The 18,659-nt window shown below is 31.6% G+C and overlaps 1 protein-coding gene across 1 annotated transcript in view; it reads right to left on the bottom strand.

The window, feature by feature from the left end:
* The window catches only part of LOC106715329 (plastin-2), a 42,324-nt gene that overhangs the window by 9,881 nt on the left and 13,784 nt on the right, over nucleotides 1–18,659 (bottom strand). Inside the window, exons 3-5 of the mRNA XM_014508608.2 lie at nucleotides 1,973–2,059; nucleotides 1,443–1,586; nucleotides 301–382 (exon numbers count right to left, since the gene is read on the bottom strand). Of these exons, the coding sequence (XP_014364094.2) occupies nucleotides 301–382; nucleotides 1,443–1,586; nucleotides 1,973–2,059 (313 nt within the window). The remainder of the gene's footprint in view (nucleotides 1–300; nucleotides 383–1,442; nucleotides 1,587–1,972; nucleotides 2,060–18,659) is intronic.

Below are 18,659 nucleotides of genomic sequence, written 5' to 3'. Positions count from 1 at the left end.
AAAACAAAGTGAAGCCATGTTAATAAGATTGTGCGTCTGTGCGTCTAATTCAATTTTATATATTTATGTATAACATACTTAAGTAAATTATACATATTGAATACTTAAGTCATAATATGTTTAGCTCCATTTATGCTCAAGGTTAATTAGTAGAAGTACACACTAGATTATAAATAATCCACAATGAATTGGAAGCCATAAAACACAGAAAATCTCTTGTAAATTCTTACGAAAGGCTTGATTAATAATTAATTTTCTTAATTAATTAGTAGTTTTCGTTTTATAATTTAAAAACATTACCATCACTGGAAGCCTCGCTCATGCCACCCAAGTGTTCCAGATTTTCTTTTTTACTGACTGCTTGTTTGAATGTGCTCGACACCTGGAAACAACACATTTGCAATGAAAATCAAAAGAGTTTTTAATTTAAAGTTAATCACCAAAATTAAAATGCACACCCAAAATGTGGAGTAAGTTAAAAGATGGTTTTTTAATTATTTTTCATACGTCAATTTTACTATAGGAATTCAGACCCTTCGCTACATTTTCTTTTTTCACCATACATAACTCTTTCAATGTATGTTACGGATATTGCTTGTTTTGTTGGATTGTTAATTTTAATAATAGCATTCAATCTGTTGGGTACTTTAATTTTCCTCAAACAATACACAGACAACTGGCCTATTAATATTTGTATGGTTAATCTCAATCTCAAGGCAATTATGACTAGTTGTCGCACGCGACTCCGTCCGCGCGGAATCAAAAAAAAACATAATAAATAGCCTATGTGTTCTTCCAGACTATGTTCTACATCTTTGTCAAATTTCATGAAGATTCGTTTTCCGCCGTTCCTGAGATACCTTCAAACAAATATCATCCATCCATCTAAACTTCCGCATTTATAATATTAGTAAGAAGTAAGATTTTTTGATAAGTATAATTAGGATCTTTATTGACATCAGTTGTATTGACGTGACAACGTGATGGCGTGTTAAACCATCGCGAACGTCAATTGCAACGGGTTCAAATCTGTTGACTCTTTGATTCTATTCAATGCGTCACGCCCGCTGTTAATAATTTCATCTGTGTTTCATTGAACCAGACGATGACTAACAATTTGTTTGTCATCTTGTATGCATATTACAATGCAACAATTATAATAAAGCTGTGAGATTCTTAAATAAAGGAAGATTGCAGTATCTTATAATGTCTCGATTATGTGTTGTATGCGGAAGTGTGTCCTGCAGTTTTAAACTATATTTATACAAAACTAGCCGTCGCCCGCGGCTTTAGCTATGTGTTCTTCCAGACTATGATCTACATCTATGCCAAATTTCATCTAGATTTGACCGTTGACCCGTTCTGAGGATACCTTCAAACAAACATCCATCCAAACATTGGCATTTATTATATTAGTAAGATTATTAAGTAATTAGTCGTACCTGTTGTGCTTTGAGATTAGCGCACAGGTCTTCGAATTCTGAGAGGGACATGCCATTCCTATGCGCGTCTCCATTTACACTGCCGTTGACGCCGCGCCCTTGCTTGGAGCCATTCTGGTAGTACTCATCTATCATGCACCGCACCTGGAAACCATAACATATCATCAGCATCTTATTTCAAGGAATTTGTCTAGAGGTTTTGGCTTTTTAAATATTTATAAGTACATAAATATTATCAAAAGTCTATAAATTATATTTTGAACGTGTATTAATTAAATAACGTATAAAATGTTCTTTAATTACTGATCAATACTTGAATTATTTAACGTAGATTTCCACTGGGGAAAAACACATCTACAAAGACTCAATATCTCTGCGTTATGAAAGAGGATGAAATGAAATTCTTCAGTGGAAACGGTCAATGGAAAGATAAGATGAACAAGAAAACGCATTAGCGTAGATTGTAGACATAGCTATTGTATTATGTTGTATGAAATATCATTATAATAAAGTTATATAGTGTAACAAACCTTCCACTGTGGTATCTTGTAACCGACGCCGTCCAACGCGTCTTTAAGCTCTTTGAGGTCAATGTATCCATTCTCGCTCTTGTCCAACTGAAACAAATGAATTTTATATTAAATCAATGTTTTACTATGGGTTTTAATTCTCCTAACTCTTGTATAACACCATCCCTGTTATTCTCTTTGTAAAAGGGTGAGACAATAAGTTTTAATATCTATCATTTTTCTTTCATAGCACAGAATACGCCCGGAATACATGAATGAAAATTAAATACAATGTAGCTATAAAAATTAGCTTTGTTTTGGTATCTAAAAGATTCTTGTACGATAATTATTGATGAAGTTATTATAGAAATACGGTTTTTTGCTTCTCCTGAAAAAATTGATTTTTCCTATTAATCGGTTATTCGGTGGGGCGACGATATTATAGTTACAGCAATGGACTTCCACGGTTATTATTGATATTGTCGAAGTAAAGAAATAGGTATTTATGATGACAATACATCGTACATGAGTTTTAGTTTTTCAACACATAAAGTAATATGTATAAACTTTAAAAAAAATAGTAGAACCAAATTAATTTATTGACACAATTATATCTTTGATTACGCCAATGCTATCGTTATAAAATTATCAATGCCCCTAACATAAATGGAATTAATCTAAGAATGTTAATACTACTCGGAATTTAAACATGACTCAGACATCAAATATTCTAACGATTAACTGCATTCTTGGCACCTCTATTTGTTACTTAGTGCTATTAAAAAGGTCTACCTGATGATTCAATTAACAAGTATCCATTGCTTAATTGGATTTCAACAGTAGTAACTCCAGTACAACATATTGTCATCTCTCTTATTATCCTTAAAAAAGAGAGATACAAACATATAGGAGTGTTTTCCACTAGGAAACCCTAGGTATTAATTTCTCACTACTTGTTTTTGTATGATGATTTAAAGAAAATTAATAAAACGGTTCATCTGATTTTGTTTGGCATTTGCTATTATTTTTTGATTACATAAAATTTTAACATAAATTGTTATTAATTTTAAAGACTGAGTAACGAGTAACTAGCTAGAATAGCTTTTTTTTAGTGATTCAACAATCATAACATTGTAAATTATATGTAAATTTTATAATTAGAGAAATATGCATGTATTCATTGAGTTTAAGTAATTACTTAATAGTATAAAAACGAGAGTAAAATGTAGTATGCTTAACCGTTCCGCAGCTTAAATGTAACGGCTTGTGCATAGCTTTTAGTTATTTTTTTATATGTTTCCAGTATTTGAAGACGAGGCCAAATGAGCGGTATTTTTAATATAAGTTATAATCAACGATGCATTCAGTTTCAAGTGAATACCGTTTCGACCTTGACTCTAATTTGTTAGAAATTATGTTTTAAAAAATCAAACTTTATATTTTGTTAAAAAAATAGATAGATCAATTTAATAATTGTTGCGTAACTTTTTATTTAAAGTTTGCAATTAGTATAAGTCTTATCCAAAATTATCTATTTATATCTTGGATCAATCTTAAGGATCGATTATTGATTTCGTCTGTTAATGCGGTTAAGCGGTCTTACTCTTTAAAGTTGGATTAACCGTTTAGTAATCGGACAAAGAAAAAGTGATACGTACACAGACTCGACTGTGTATACGGCAAAACGTGATCAAACGCGGAACCTCGAGCCTTGGTTAGCCTTTTTTGTGAACGACGGGCGGACGGACTATCCAACTACAATTTAGGGTTGCAACAGATCCTGTACGTCGGGAAATGCAACCGTTTCACCGCCGGACGATATTAATCAACATGTTTAAAAAATCCTTGATATTTTTTGTACAATGAATTTATGGTTAAATGACAAACAATAAGGAAAATGTTTGTAATTTAATTTAATAAAAAAAACTACAAGCGAAGGATTGTTTTTTTTACGTAAAAGATTGACATACTATTTAGCAGAGTTCTTTGGTGAACTTTTCTAATATTATTTAATTTTAAACGCCAAATTAAAATTAGTATAACTTTATAAAACGGTATATTCATTTGTTTATTTTATGAAACAGTAAAAAACGCGGAGCGCATTGCAGTCGTATCTATAAATAGCTGGGAATCCATTTTATAACATTGAAGAGTTCAACCCTAGTCAAGTATACGGGCGAAACACAATGCAGTTTTTGTTAGCACCATAAACTGCGAAGCAAGGGTGTGGCCACAGTGATTGCGGGGAAATCACTAACCAGTCTCTTAATATATACTACTCGCGTATTCATCTATATCTGCCGTCAATATCAGAACTCTCTTCTTTCTTCAACTAGATTAAAATAAAAGCTATATATAATTACGAAAATAAATTAAACAGGTTTTAGTCCTTCGGAAGGAAGATAAAATGTGGATTTCGTAATCCTTTAATGATAAAAAGTTATTACCGAAGAAAAACTTGTATCACGTTCGTAAACCAAATAGCTTAGCTAAAATATTTTGCGACTATTCGCATCGCTTTCACTGTGACCATACGTTTTTATAAGCGAGATCTCGATCCGTAAATGGGCATGAAACAGGCCGAAAAGATTCAGTTACGTAACACAGCGTGCAGTGAATAGCAGCGTCGTATTTAGACATGCTACAAAAAAGCTTCATAAATTATCTATTATCATAATTTGTTACAAAAACACATAGAGCAGGCAAATTATGGTTTTCCATTTAGCGCAGTCCTAGCACACCTCTCGCATCTTCCATATTCGTACAACAGGTTACAGGTGCAAACAAAAAATAAAATACAGTCAAAATCTGTTATAACGACATCGAAGGGACTACTCATATTGAGTCGTAAAAACCGATAGTTGTAACAACCGGTGACAGGTATTAATAGGAAAGATATGTATATTCATGTAGGAAATTAAACCGCATTTTGTTTACTTCAATACAAACGTATAATATAAAAGAACAATATCATTTTTCCATCATTTTTGTATGCATAAAATCTGTTATTTTAGTTTGTTTGAAACACTTCTGTCGTGCACACACATTTTGTAATTCACTTTGGATTTTAATCAGCGTATCGTCACAATTTCCCTGCATGTGGAACTCTTCATTAAAAAGAACAATCTTTGGTAATACACTAACAGCATTAAGACCGTCAATCAAAGTTGGCACTGTAAATTGTTCTTCCGAGTCTTCCTGTTCATTTTCGCACTGACAACAAACTGACTAAAGAGATATGACGAAGCGGGCCTTGAGGCTACGGCATGCATTTGCTTTGTTTCTAAGAATTACAAAAGACCCTAAACTTTGTTTACTTTTACGATAATAGCCATTGACTATTATACTGTGCCAGATGTGGATACTGTTACCTATTCAAATTGTTTACAATACAGCTGAGCCGGTCGTTCTACAGATATAATTCTCCGAAAACATTAACCAAATGTGGTCGCTTAATGCGGTATGTCGTAGTAAACAATGTCGTAAAAACCAATGTTTTCGATAAAGCGGTCATATAACATTCAGCCAGGACCTTTGATTTTGGTCAGTTTAACAGGTATGTTGTTCTAAACGATGTCGCCATAAACGGTTTTGACTGTAATTTAAATGATATCAGAAATGTTTTGATAATCGAAGCCTGAACATTTTCATTTTTTAATTCCATTAATTAATTCTAATTACAACTACCATTAGTTATAATACAGAACAAACATTAACATTTCGCATAATTAAATTAGCAATAACATTAAATCAAACAAATAAAATCTATAAATTAATCCAATATCCATAAAGTAAATAAAAAAGCTTTTATTAAATGTCAACTTAATTATTGCCTTGATAACATTAACTATAAATAAATGAAATCAGTATAATACAGTCAATCTTATTAATTTTAACGTCTTCGAGATGCAATGAAATATAAACTAATTGACTGAACGAGTGACGTGATAACCTACTGTTATTAGTAATTAGACGTTCAGCGATAAACTTAATATGCAGTGACCATATCATTATATATAAAATACGGACATTTTCAAATTGCACTCAAAAAATAATATTAAATTAAACAGAGTATATGGAAATCGCAATGGCATTTTGTTAACTATGATGAGTCAGTCGGCTAATAAAGCAAATAAACTTGTAAAGAAAGTTACAAATACAGTATGTCAAGGATACAAAATATTTAGAACGTAATATTTGGACCCGGAAACTATACGTGCCAAAAGTGTGAATCAGTTTGCAAATAGCTATATTTTAGTGGGTCATGCAGCTGCTTTGTTCGATACTGAAGACGCTTGACCATAATACAAATACAATTTTATTAGTAAGACAAATTCCAATTCATGAAATCAATTATTATATAGCAGTTGATATTATAGAAACAGAAATGTCTATATACAAATAATAAATCATGTCAATAAATTTGAAAGAATATAATGGTAACAATTAGTTTCAGTCAAAAGATTTCTCAAACCTCTATAGCTTACTGGGTAAGCCATGATTTATAATTAACCATTTAATTTGTCGTTAAACCTTCACCTACATCAACATATGTTATGAGAAATAAAAAAGAATAATGACATGTAAGAGTTTTAGACATGAATGTGTAGAGATGCATAATTGTAGACTGGAAGTGTAGGACAGTCAGAAATATTAGATTACTATATTATAAATATACTTCGCTATTCCGGCAATAATAGCCCATCGTAAAGAAGCTAACTTAATGTTACTTCTACTGTGACACATAAATAAAAAGGAAAAAAGGCTTTTCCTTTCTCAAGAGTTATCCGACTTTTACGTTTTTCCAGAATGAGCAAATGCTAGTAAATGTTTCGGACTCTCTGAATAATTAAGTGTAACAGGGTCTGTTTTATTACTTAGACTTCGTACAATACAATAATTACATTTGTGAGCATGACAAAATTTAAAACGATTTAAGATATCAAAATTGTTTTACCCTATTGCTGTAATGAAAGTTTGATATAGTTTATGTTTCCATTTCGCGATGTTCGCTAGTTGGTATTCACAAGTTAGGGTGAGTCATTTCCATGATTCATACGTGGTCCGAGATGTTTATATAACACATGTAATTTTGACTTGGTATGAAACGTTTGTAGATTATGTATTGTCTACGTTTATTTTGTCAATGTATGTAAGTATGAGTTATAACTACGATGAATTATTGTAACAAATGCTGAAATGAAATGAATTCATTTTTAAATAAATGTAAATATAAAATTTATAACATTATATTCATACTGGAGCGATCAATTTAAATCAGTGATTGTCAAACTTATTTTCTTTCACCGCCCCCTTTGAGAATCAATTATATTTCTGAGCCCCACAATTTTTATTCAGCCCTAAAACTTAAAAACCACAATTTCACTACTTTAATTAATTTCAATGCCCCCCATTTTTTGGCCCCTTTTCGCCCACTTTGGGAAACACTGATTTAAATGAACGGGTAAATAAACATTTTCATTATTCAATATTTTGCTATATTTAATTTAATTTTATCGTTACGTTTTGTTTTTACAAAACTAATTTAGTATTCATTCAAAAATTTACATGGATAAAAAAATTCTATTTCAAAATCATGAATTGCTTGAGTTTTTGCTTGAAAGTTTAACGACCCGATAAATGTTTATATTTGTACGTCATGTATTGAGATAAAAATACATCTGAATATTTCGAGCCATTAGAGGAAAAGAGTTACGTCTTTTATAAGACCTCTTAAGAAATGTTACTCTTTTCATTCGACGGGTTGATTAGACGGGATATTCGAGGTATACCTTAGGCACAGTTCAATTGATTTTATATGTTCTTCTATCCTTAAATGAACGAATATCGATTCGTCTCCTGTCTACGTCTAGACATTTAAAGCCTCTAGCACACCGCTGCGAATGCGAAGCGAACCTATGCGAATTCAAATTTTTATATGAGCCTGACAAAATTCGGTTTATTCCAGATAAAATTTTAACAGCTATGCTTACAGCACGAAACTAAATAAAGTTAAAAAAGAGTTCGAGTTCTATTTTCGTTTCGTTTCCATATTTTTCGCGTAACCTTCCGTTTTGTTTGTGTAGGTACGCTTTCATGGAATTGTGGCAGTGGCGTAAAGGCTAGAAAAAATCTTACTAATATTATAAATGCGAATGTTTAGATGGATGGATGGATGTTTGTTTGAAGGATCTCCGGAATGGTTCAACGGATTGATGAAATTTGGCACAGATTTAGAACAGTCTGGAAGATCTCAGAGGCTACTTGATAAGTTTTTTTTTTATTTCACTACAAATACACTTACTAAAACGATTTTACAAACTATTATAATTTTTTTATTGTTCAAATAACACCAAACATATATTATTGGTTACATAAAATTCCTGTTTTTTTATTACTCTTAGACGATAAATTAGTTATTGCGTATTTTATCACTGTTATAAACGTTCTCTTATCAGACGATTGTAATCAATAGAAACGTGCCGTATATTGTATACCTAATGCTCTATATTGTGGAAATCAACGTAGATGCCGAAAATATGATATTTTTATATACCTATATACAGAATCAGAAACAATCATAATTTTTTAAACAAAGTTCAAAGTATAAATACGAGTACTACCTAGAACTTTTAAAATGAGTTTAAATTATATAGTTTATTTAGTACTTTTAACATATTATTCATAGTTTTTAAATACAAATTAAATTTATTATTATTTAAAAAAAAGATTAAGTTATAAACCATGTCGTTTGTTTGTAATTTCAGAGCCTTTATAACGCAGAAATAACTGAGTATTTATGCACCAAATAAAGGTTTGCAGTTTGTGATAACTTATTACATTTATAACTACAGTTGTACTAATCATATACTGAAGTTTTTGAACTTCTGAACTTTGCATATACTGAAGGTTAAAACAGACATGACACCTACAAGCCCTAGGCCAAGATTTAATGTTTAATAATAGTTTCTTGTAATAACTACTTGTAATATTTAATAACACAAGGTAATGCTATGTGTCAGTAAAATATATATAAAATTCTCGTGTCACAGTTTTCGTCACCGTACCGTACTCCTCCGAAACGGCTTGACCGATTCTCATGAAATTTTGTGAGCATATTGAGTAGGTCTGAGAATCGGCCAACATCTATTATTCATACCCCTATTAAGTTTTTTTAACTGCACGCGGACGGAGTCGCGGGCGACAGCTAGTTTGTTTTATATTAAAAGATATATGCACGAAGAGTAGAAAAATTTAGCACTTCACAAACTGCTGTACTCAGTCGTTAAGTAATCGCTAAGAGTATTTAGTACAGATATAATTTGAGAAACCTACACTAAGGAACTCTTTAGTGTAATAGTGAGTACGTTAACATTTAAAATTAAAGCATTCATTTCATTGTACTATTGGCATCAAGTGTACATTTTTTGAATTCCAATAGTGTCTGTATAAGGCGTCTAGGTACACTGCATTGCAGTAAAATTGGGGTCGGAGAACTACGAACCGATTGTTTTACGTTTAGGCGACTGTAGACTCTAGTATGAAAGGTGTATTAGACATTGTTTTGTTGACATTTATTAATTAATACTGAAACTATGTATTCGAAAGATTGAATGGATAGATGTTACTGGATGTGGAAAGGCAGAGAATTCTAAGAAATAACTTGAAGTTATCATATATTTTGGAAACATCATAAAATAGTTTTCCAAAATTATCAATAGATGGCGTTATCTCTATCAATATTAAACTTCAATTGTAGAATGTATTTAAGAATTCCAGTCAGGTGTGAGATCGCAGTAAAACGTCACATTGTACCAGCCTCGTGTCGGCGGCTGTGCAAACCGTAGCCCACAAACATAAGCCCACATTATGTACTATAAATTGCGGTGATGTCACCATATTGTTATCCATTTAATGTTGAAATATCCATAACGATAAAGTGGATTAAAAATTTTAAGAACTAATTACGTTATTAAAAAATAATAATAATATCTAACTTTTTTTTTAAATACAATCAGAGGGATAAAAGATAAAAGAAAAGCGGAAACAACAAATGAACTGAAAAAGCCTGACTTTGAGACAGACACGTTTGCTTTTTCAAGAGCCCTGCGTCGTATCAGTTTGGAAATCATGGAAAAATAATCGAGGATTTTATATTAGTCTTTCTACTAGAATTTAGCTATTAGAATAGTCAATGTTTCATAATATATAGTCTAGAGAGTACCGGAACATTTATCATCTAGTGCCATCGCATTATATTGATAATTGATAAGATATCGACACGCATTGATGACAAGAGGCAATTTCTGAGTACACTTCAAACTTAATGTTGCCACACAGCTGTTAAATCATTACAGGACAACAGATTAAAGAGTACCAAAGTGGATTCGACAAATCACAGTCAATTACAAATTAAATTTTATATTAATTATATCTTCGAAAGAAAAACAAGATTACTTTTTGATACTATGTATACGAAAGGTACAAAATAAAGTCATAATCTTACTCCTTACTAATATTATAAATGCGAATGTTTACATGGATGGATGTTTGTTTGAAGGTATGTCCAGGACGGCTTAACGGATCTCGATGAAATTTAGCATAGATGTAGATCATAGTCTGGAAGAACACATAGGCTACTTATTAAGTTTATTTTAATCCACGCGGACGAAGTCGCGTGTGACAGCTACTATTGAAATATTAAAAAAATACGTACGTAAATATTTATATTAAGATCCAGAAGAACAATCACAAAATCCATAAAAACATATTTTTTAATTTTACTTAATCACAACATTTAAAAATCATTCTACATTTAATATTACTCAAGAATAATTAATTCTGTTACAATTGTAACATTAAAGTATAATAACATTCAAACTTAAATCTGATTTAGATTTATAAAATAACCAAGTTATAAGTATTAGTCATTGTAACAAAAACCCTCATGGCTTGGGGAGTGGGGAAGCGGGAAGCCCTACAAAAAGTACGGGGTTCTAATACTATTTGCGGTCAAGCGTTGTTACGTTGATTTAACTGTCTATAAATGTGGTTGTCAACAACACACAAACATATTTTCATCTTTGTCATGTTCTTTGAAAAGACAGAGACAATGATATATGTTTTATTACAAGTATTACAATAGTAGAGTTCTACGGTAAGAATACTTATTATTCATATGACATATAATTACAATTGACGTATATTCATGGGTAAAAACATTAACTGTTATGACTCAGTCAAAATGACCTAGAGATGATTATTATTGTTTTTTTTACTAAGGTAGTAGGTAGTATTAATACTAAGGTAGAATCAATAATAACTGCAAATGTAACATGTTCTTAACCTTGAATTATAATATGTTTTGAGATGCGTATTATTAATTAAATTATTGTGTAACAATAACTTAACTATTATTATAAATGCGAATGCCTAGATGAACCGATATTTGTTAGATATCTTCAGAGCAGTAAACGGATCTCGCTGAAATTCGGCATAGATGTAGAACATAACCTGAAAGAACACTACTAAGTTTTTTTTTCAATACCGGACGGTGTCGCGGACATAATACATACGAAACACTTGGAAAATTTTGCTGCTCAGATAATGTATTCGGATGTTTTCTTTTTTTATCAAAATAACCTAAAAATTATCGACAATATAAAATAAAAATATATTAAAATAGGGTTAAATGACTGAAAATAGTCCCAACTCTGCATATACAATAATTTATCGTTTGCTGTAAAGATCAAAATGAGGGCACGGCGAGTTGACCACGTATAATGCTGAATTGTATATTAAATTATTTGCGTCATATAACTGAGATTATTTAAGTTGCAAGCAAATTGTTTTAAAACAGCTAATAATTTAAAAATGTTTTGTACTCAAAATGTTGATCTTAAATATACAACGCCGATATTAAGTTATCGAAGTTGTATAATGATTTTCGACTGAAGAGTTTTCTTTTTTTAAATATACGAATAGTTGTTGTAAGTTTATATTTGTAAATATAATTACGACAAAAATCATATTAACTTGAGTTGATGATGCTACGATTGTTGTACTTAAAACTTTAGTTTTCCTCTTAGGGCAATCATTTTGAATACAATGGAAGTAATTTGCGTAAAATGTATGACAATTGTGTGAGAAATAACTATGAGGATGTACGTAGTATGTATTTCAGTGACCTTATGCATACAGTAATCTTACTATGTACTGTGTATAGATTTACTGTAGGAAATCTAATCTTTAGTATAGCAACTATTTAGGTTTCAAATTAAACCTGGCTCATATGTTTTCGATTTTACAAATTTAAAGAACCTTAACATCTGTATGTGTATGCGTATACCTGAAACAATTTAAAATTACATTATATAATTTTATGTAATTCAAAAATAAACAGTTTACAAAGTTATTTCAAATAAACAGTACAAGGAAATGTCATTGTTTTGTGAAATAGGAAAAGATAAAGGTGATATTTATTTTGATCCAATTGCGTCAGATGTTTTTTTTTCTAGTTGGCTTTCCTTATTCAAAAACTTTTATTTAAACGACTTGTTGAATTTTTATTCAGATAAAATGAAAAAGGTAATTAACTGTATTTATTGCTTATTCCCGTAGACATTGGTGACAAAATTACTTAATAAAAATAACAAAGAAACATTTCCGTACTTTTGGAGATTTTATTGACGTTTAAACGATTCATTTTACCTTGATCAGGTTGATTGGAAGTTTACAAAATTAATTTTTGTAAATAAATAAACAAATATATGATAAAACATATTTTTGTATCAAGTATTAATGGTATAACATACTTTAATAACGTAACAGTCCACTTTCGATTATGTTAATAAGGAAAAATGGGAGCATAAAAAAATATAAACATCGCCCTATGAAATAAAATTTGTTTTATGGACGTTCATACTTTCTCCACCGAATACCAAAAAAACGAAAGGGCGATCCACCTTAAATTTTTTATAGTCTCAAAATGTAGAAAGCCTTCGTGTTTATGCCGTACTTTTGAATTTTGGAAGAGAAGAAAGTACAGGCACAACTTCTTGGTGCAGCGTAACATAAAGCTTGTAGATTTTAAGGCAACATGTTATTTATTCTAATTTATAGTTTTTTTCTATGAATACATTTAAAAATAATCTTCATTAAATTTATAAATGTTATTTAATAAGATACCAACATAATAAACTGTTCAATTATGAGGGAAGATAAGCTACTAGTCCTCGTCTAGCCTCTACATATATACATCACTCGAGATATCAAAGAATATCCCACGGGAGACAAACCCGAGTCGGTAGCCGACACAACACACTAGAACGTGTTAACTAAACGTGTCCCAGTCAACAAACTAAGTTATTTAAAATTAAACTTAAACTCAATGCAATAAGGTGTAGATTCCTTAAACAATTTTACTATAACATTGGTTGACACCGGACGCACGTATGAAGCGATACAGCAGTCAGCTTCCACGTCCATTACCTCTTATAAACGCTGACATCTTGGCCCTGAAGAATCACGGTACCCTAATGAAGATTAATTTGTTTCATACTCCACTACAATTGAGAGTTACAATGTACGATAAGGTGTTTGCACAATGGTGAAAAAATAGTAAAAGAATAATTCAGTATTCGAAGTTGTTTACCACTACAATTTTCACCGTTGCAAGACAACTCGTAGAGCAAATTGGTAGACAATACTGAACTTGTTCAAGACATAGTAAATAGCAATATACTATATTAATACTTTAGTTGATCGTAGCTTTCGTAATTTAATTTTAAAACTACACTTTTCTTCATCGTGTGGGATCGTGGTCAAGCACTAGCTTTTTCAACATAAAAAAAAATTCTGAAATTGAAGCGGTCTATTCCTTAATATTGGATTGCATCTTTTTAAAATGATAGTTGTTGAAATAGCATTGCACCAAAGTTCAGACATAAATCGGCCTAGGTTTAAAATTGTAATCTCAAATCTCGACGTATCGTAAGGTCAGGTGATGTTGATTAGCAAACAAAGAGTATGAGAAACAGGGCATGGGAAATAGCGAATGCCGCGTTGCCAGCCGCCTGGAAAGTTCACATACTATTCAAATTAATGATCCGTTACACAGACATTTTATGACGGCTAAGATGATACTTTTGTGATGAAAAACCATATTTTCAGATACAAACATGTCCATAACATTTCAATTCATGTTTTCAAAATTTTATCTCGTATTTATAATAATAATAATAATTTAGATATGACATTACGAAAGATTTCAAAGGTTCTGTATTGCATGGTTCTCTAGTCACAACTTTTCTACAACTTAAAGGAAGTTTAAAAACATATCATGAAACTTCTTAACTCTATCATAAAATTCTTAACAATAATGTCCAGGTTTCTTAATTGTAACTGAAATTGAATAAAAACAATATATTACACGTGTTTAATTTGGCACAATTCAAACTCCTCAATCAGCAAATAAATTTTTGATGTTTCTCGTTAAGTTTTTAAATAAATAATTAAGTTTTTATTAAATAGAATTAGTAATAAATAATTAATTTCTAATCATTTATACAGTTTATAAATAATTTTTCTCCACATTTCGATGATTCTTCAAGCATCTTATATTGAGATTCCCCAGAAGCAAAAGCTAGGGTTATAGCTTTTGGCATAACGCCAACATATAAAGTAGGTAGGAACAACGGTTTTGTTCTTATGTAAGGCTTTGAATTATGCATTAAAGTATGTATAAATAGAAATGACACACTCGTTTGAACATAAGAGAGGTTTTGCTTAAAGTGGTGTACTGAATACTGATATTAAGCTTTTTACTGTCTCTATCACATTACAGAAACTTTATACGACTATCTCTCTCTCACCTAAATTAAGCGACAATAGTAAAGAAGCTGTGGACCTAGCACGAATACTAGTGACAATCGCTATCGTATCGTCATCGACAAAATCTCATAACTTTTGATATAATTGACGACGAAACATTGAAAGCTGTCATTGACATTATATTTTCTGATAAAGCTTTATGTCCACTAAACGATTAATTCCTTCTAGGTCATAATACAGAAAGCTATTCAATATGACCATCAGTTAACCTTGTATGTAAATAGAGCCTTTTCAAATCCAGCTAACCTTCTTCAACAAATCGTTTAACCTAGTTACATTACGTTTATTTCGGCAGGGGTCAACGCTACTTGTTGACCTTGATATTTCGGCGTCAACGCGAAACGGCAATTTATATCAAAATGAATTATATTTTGTACAGTCTTAATGTTGAATTCCACTGCCGCAGAACATGTAGCAAATGTAATCTCTGTAATAAAAAATAAGAATATGAATCTAGGGTTTTAAAGAGTGGAAAAAAATTATCAGCGACTAGTCTGATTTTTTTTTAAATTTTAAATTACCTAAGAAAGACAATGCGGATACAAGTTCATAATTCTAGCTCTATATATAACATCGTGTTATCTAAATATTGTCTAGTCTAATTAGCATATTGCGTTGTTTGATAGTGCAAGGACTTTGATACTAGTACTAATAAAGGCGATGTATCCAACGATAAGGGAACAAAAACAGCTTTCCTAATAAACAATGCCGTAAGGGCTAAAGGCACACATAATTATACACCCTTCATAAAAAGGATAAAAGGCAGATATATTTTTGCATGTGTTAAATGATATGGAAAAACATGGCGGTATGATTCATAAATGTTAGAATTGTTTTAACAATCACAATTACGGCGTAATTTACCACCACATTAAAAATAATAGATGTTAATTATATCCCAGTTTGTTTCTAAAGATTGTACATTGAACATCAAAAGGGGCTTGTCATATGAGTATCTTAAACCCCTTCTAAAACATTAACTGGTTGAGCAGAATGACCGAGGCGCTTAACAATGCTAACGGAAAGATCGATCTGCGTTGCGACATAAATCACCCACCAGTGTATATAGATGAAAATACTCAATAAACTGCAATCACACAAAGAATGCCTTGCCTTTTTTCTCTTTAACCCTGGTTAAATTCAATTAGCATCCAAATTTCAAAGTGTAATCGATGGCCATGCTCTATCTATGAATGCCTACAAAAATTCATAGTTCAGAACAGTAATATTTATATTTTTAAAATCTTATCCTTATTAGTTCCAGTAAGAATGTTTCGGAAATGAAAAATCAACAAGTTATCATTTATTGATTTACCAAAAAGAACCCCAGCACTTCAGTTAATCGTTGTCAAGGACTCTCTTGTGTAGTGCCTCTCTAAGGATTACAGTTGCCTAAAGTCCTCTGGGAATGCTTGAATTCTAAAGACTAACTGCCGGATAGGGCTTTTATCAACCCTACAATTGTGTAGGATTCTTACTTTAATTGGAATATTCATAAAGCAATGTTTTCAAACACGATCTACAATGTGAATTTTTTTGGTATATACTTACTTATGTTTCAGGACACTCATTAGATCTCATATTTTACCAAAATATGCCAAAAACTACCAAATAATAAGGAATTAGAATACATACAACATTACTAGATTACTAAATTGTAAGTTTTCATAATCAATATATCCACTTATACTAAACTAATTTCAATAATTATTGATAATAACATTTAGATAATCTAGTGATAATATTCTATGAAGTACTTTATGCGGCGTTTGTGTCCATTCCACATATTTGTATGACAATTTAGGTACATAAATATACTACCATTCAAACTTTATGACGGCTCTAAATTTCGAACGAGACTCAGGGCGATGCAGAATTTATGGGTATCAACGGGACATAAAGCAATGATCCCAACATTGTGAAGGGGTCCAGAGGTCCCTAAGGTGTCCAGGTTCACAGAAGACCTTTTGGGGATGTACAATGGCGGGAAACTCGGTTCACAAGTTGATGAACCGGGGGTTTTCCACAACCAGTAAAATTTTAAAAGGGGTCGAAGAGAAAATGGGATGTCGGATAACGGTGTGCCTTTTGCGCGTTTCCTTCATTCGTAGTAGGCTTACGAAGACATGAGCTTGCAACTAACCACGAGCCGATATAAAGCTTGAATCTTGTAATACCAGCAGTTGGTCTTTGCATTACTCATTATTGCGGTGTTCAAACAATTAAACCGTTTATTGTCCAGTGGCGGATATGTGACGATGCGGATGATAACACTACTGCGTTACAGACACATGTATAATATATTTAGGGGCGCGGCAGTGCCCCCTCCAAGACAAGTATTTTTTTAATAGGCGATAGACTAACTCATAATTTACTATCTTCTATTGAAGGTAGATAAGAGAAGCTTTTATCATCTAGTAATTTTAATAATAAAATCGCTTGAAAGACGATTTAGTATTAAACAAGGGATATTGTAAGTGAATGTGAGGTCAATAACCTTTACGTTCACTTTCAAGAACATTTCTCTTTCGCCCTTTTACTGTCCGACTTTATTGATTTCTGTTCGAAAGACAATATTTAAGGTACACACTGATTTTGAATATTTAAATAGGAAAAAACTATATTTTATTTTAAGAAGGATTTTTTTAATATCATCGTAGCTCAACTGAACAAGAATAAATTCATTTCTTCTTCTTTAATTTTATTACGTATTAAGATTGAAAAATAGTTGCATTTGAAAATCTATCAAGTAATGACAGCAAGCCTTTTAAATGACCAAAAAAAGAGAATTCACAATTACGTACCTTTCTCTTCATATATTGATTTAACTGGGTATGTCCTTGTTATTGTGTTATAAGCGTGGCCAGTATATGGGAAGGAAATTGACGAACGGCGCGAGATAAAGCGAGCTATTTATGTTTTTGTCTTTGGTGTACAGACGTGAGTAATGTGAATAATGGTGGGTTTTCACTGTCGATACTTGTATAAACATGTTTCTCTTTGAAAGAAAAAGACGACTATATGTTTTAATACATATAGTCGAACCGGGATAAGCGAGGGTCCAAGGGACTGCGATATATTTCTTACTTATAGAGGTAACTCGCTTATGGAGGTCGCCCGTCGGGATCGGACAATGATTTTTCAAAGGAAGAAAGGACAACGGTTTATCGCTTATCCAGCTTATTCGACTTTATATGTAGTGACGTCACTGATTCGAAACAGATTCTTCGATTCACGTTGTCAATGGGAAAAGAAATAATTAGCATGATATAGAAAGTGGGTTTATACAGTGGAAAATGTTCGCTGTAATTGAATACCATCTTACATAAACCTTGTTTTCCACTGTTGAAAAATTCGTAAAACATAGTTATCTCCATTTTCTCAAAAATAATGAAAAGGTTAAAAAAATTATTTCGTAGAAGCATGTGCCGGTGGAAACACGCCGTACATTCCACATAACTCTTTTAAAAATTTAAGCTACAAAGATGTAAGTTTGAACAATTAAAATGATAAAGGTTACTGCTAGTATGTGCTTTAACTAAAACAAACAGACCTCGATTCACAAATACATTGTCGGTGTTGTGTTACACGCCTGACCAATTCGACCGCAACATGTTATGTAGCAAGGCAACGCGGCGGCTCGAAATGCAATTATCCCGTTACATACCAAACTTGAAACGTGATAAACAAACCCGCTTGACGTACTATAACTAATATCACCATAAAGACACATTTTATTAGGACAGTTTCATTATACATATCGACGCTGGAAAGCATAAACGCTGTAACCCTTGAAATCGCGAATATGTTTTTCACA

This window comes from Papilio machaon, chromosome 23 (genome assembly GCF_912999745.1).
Source record: "Papilio machaon chromosome 23, ilPapMach1.1, whole genome shotgun sequence".
NCBI lineage: Eukaryota > Metazoa > Arthropoda > Insecta > Lepidoptera > Papilionidae > Papilio > Papilio machaon.
This window is presented reverse-complemented; position numbering and strand designations above follow the sequence as displayed.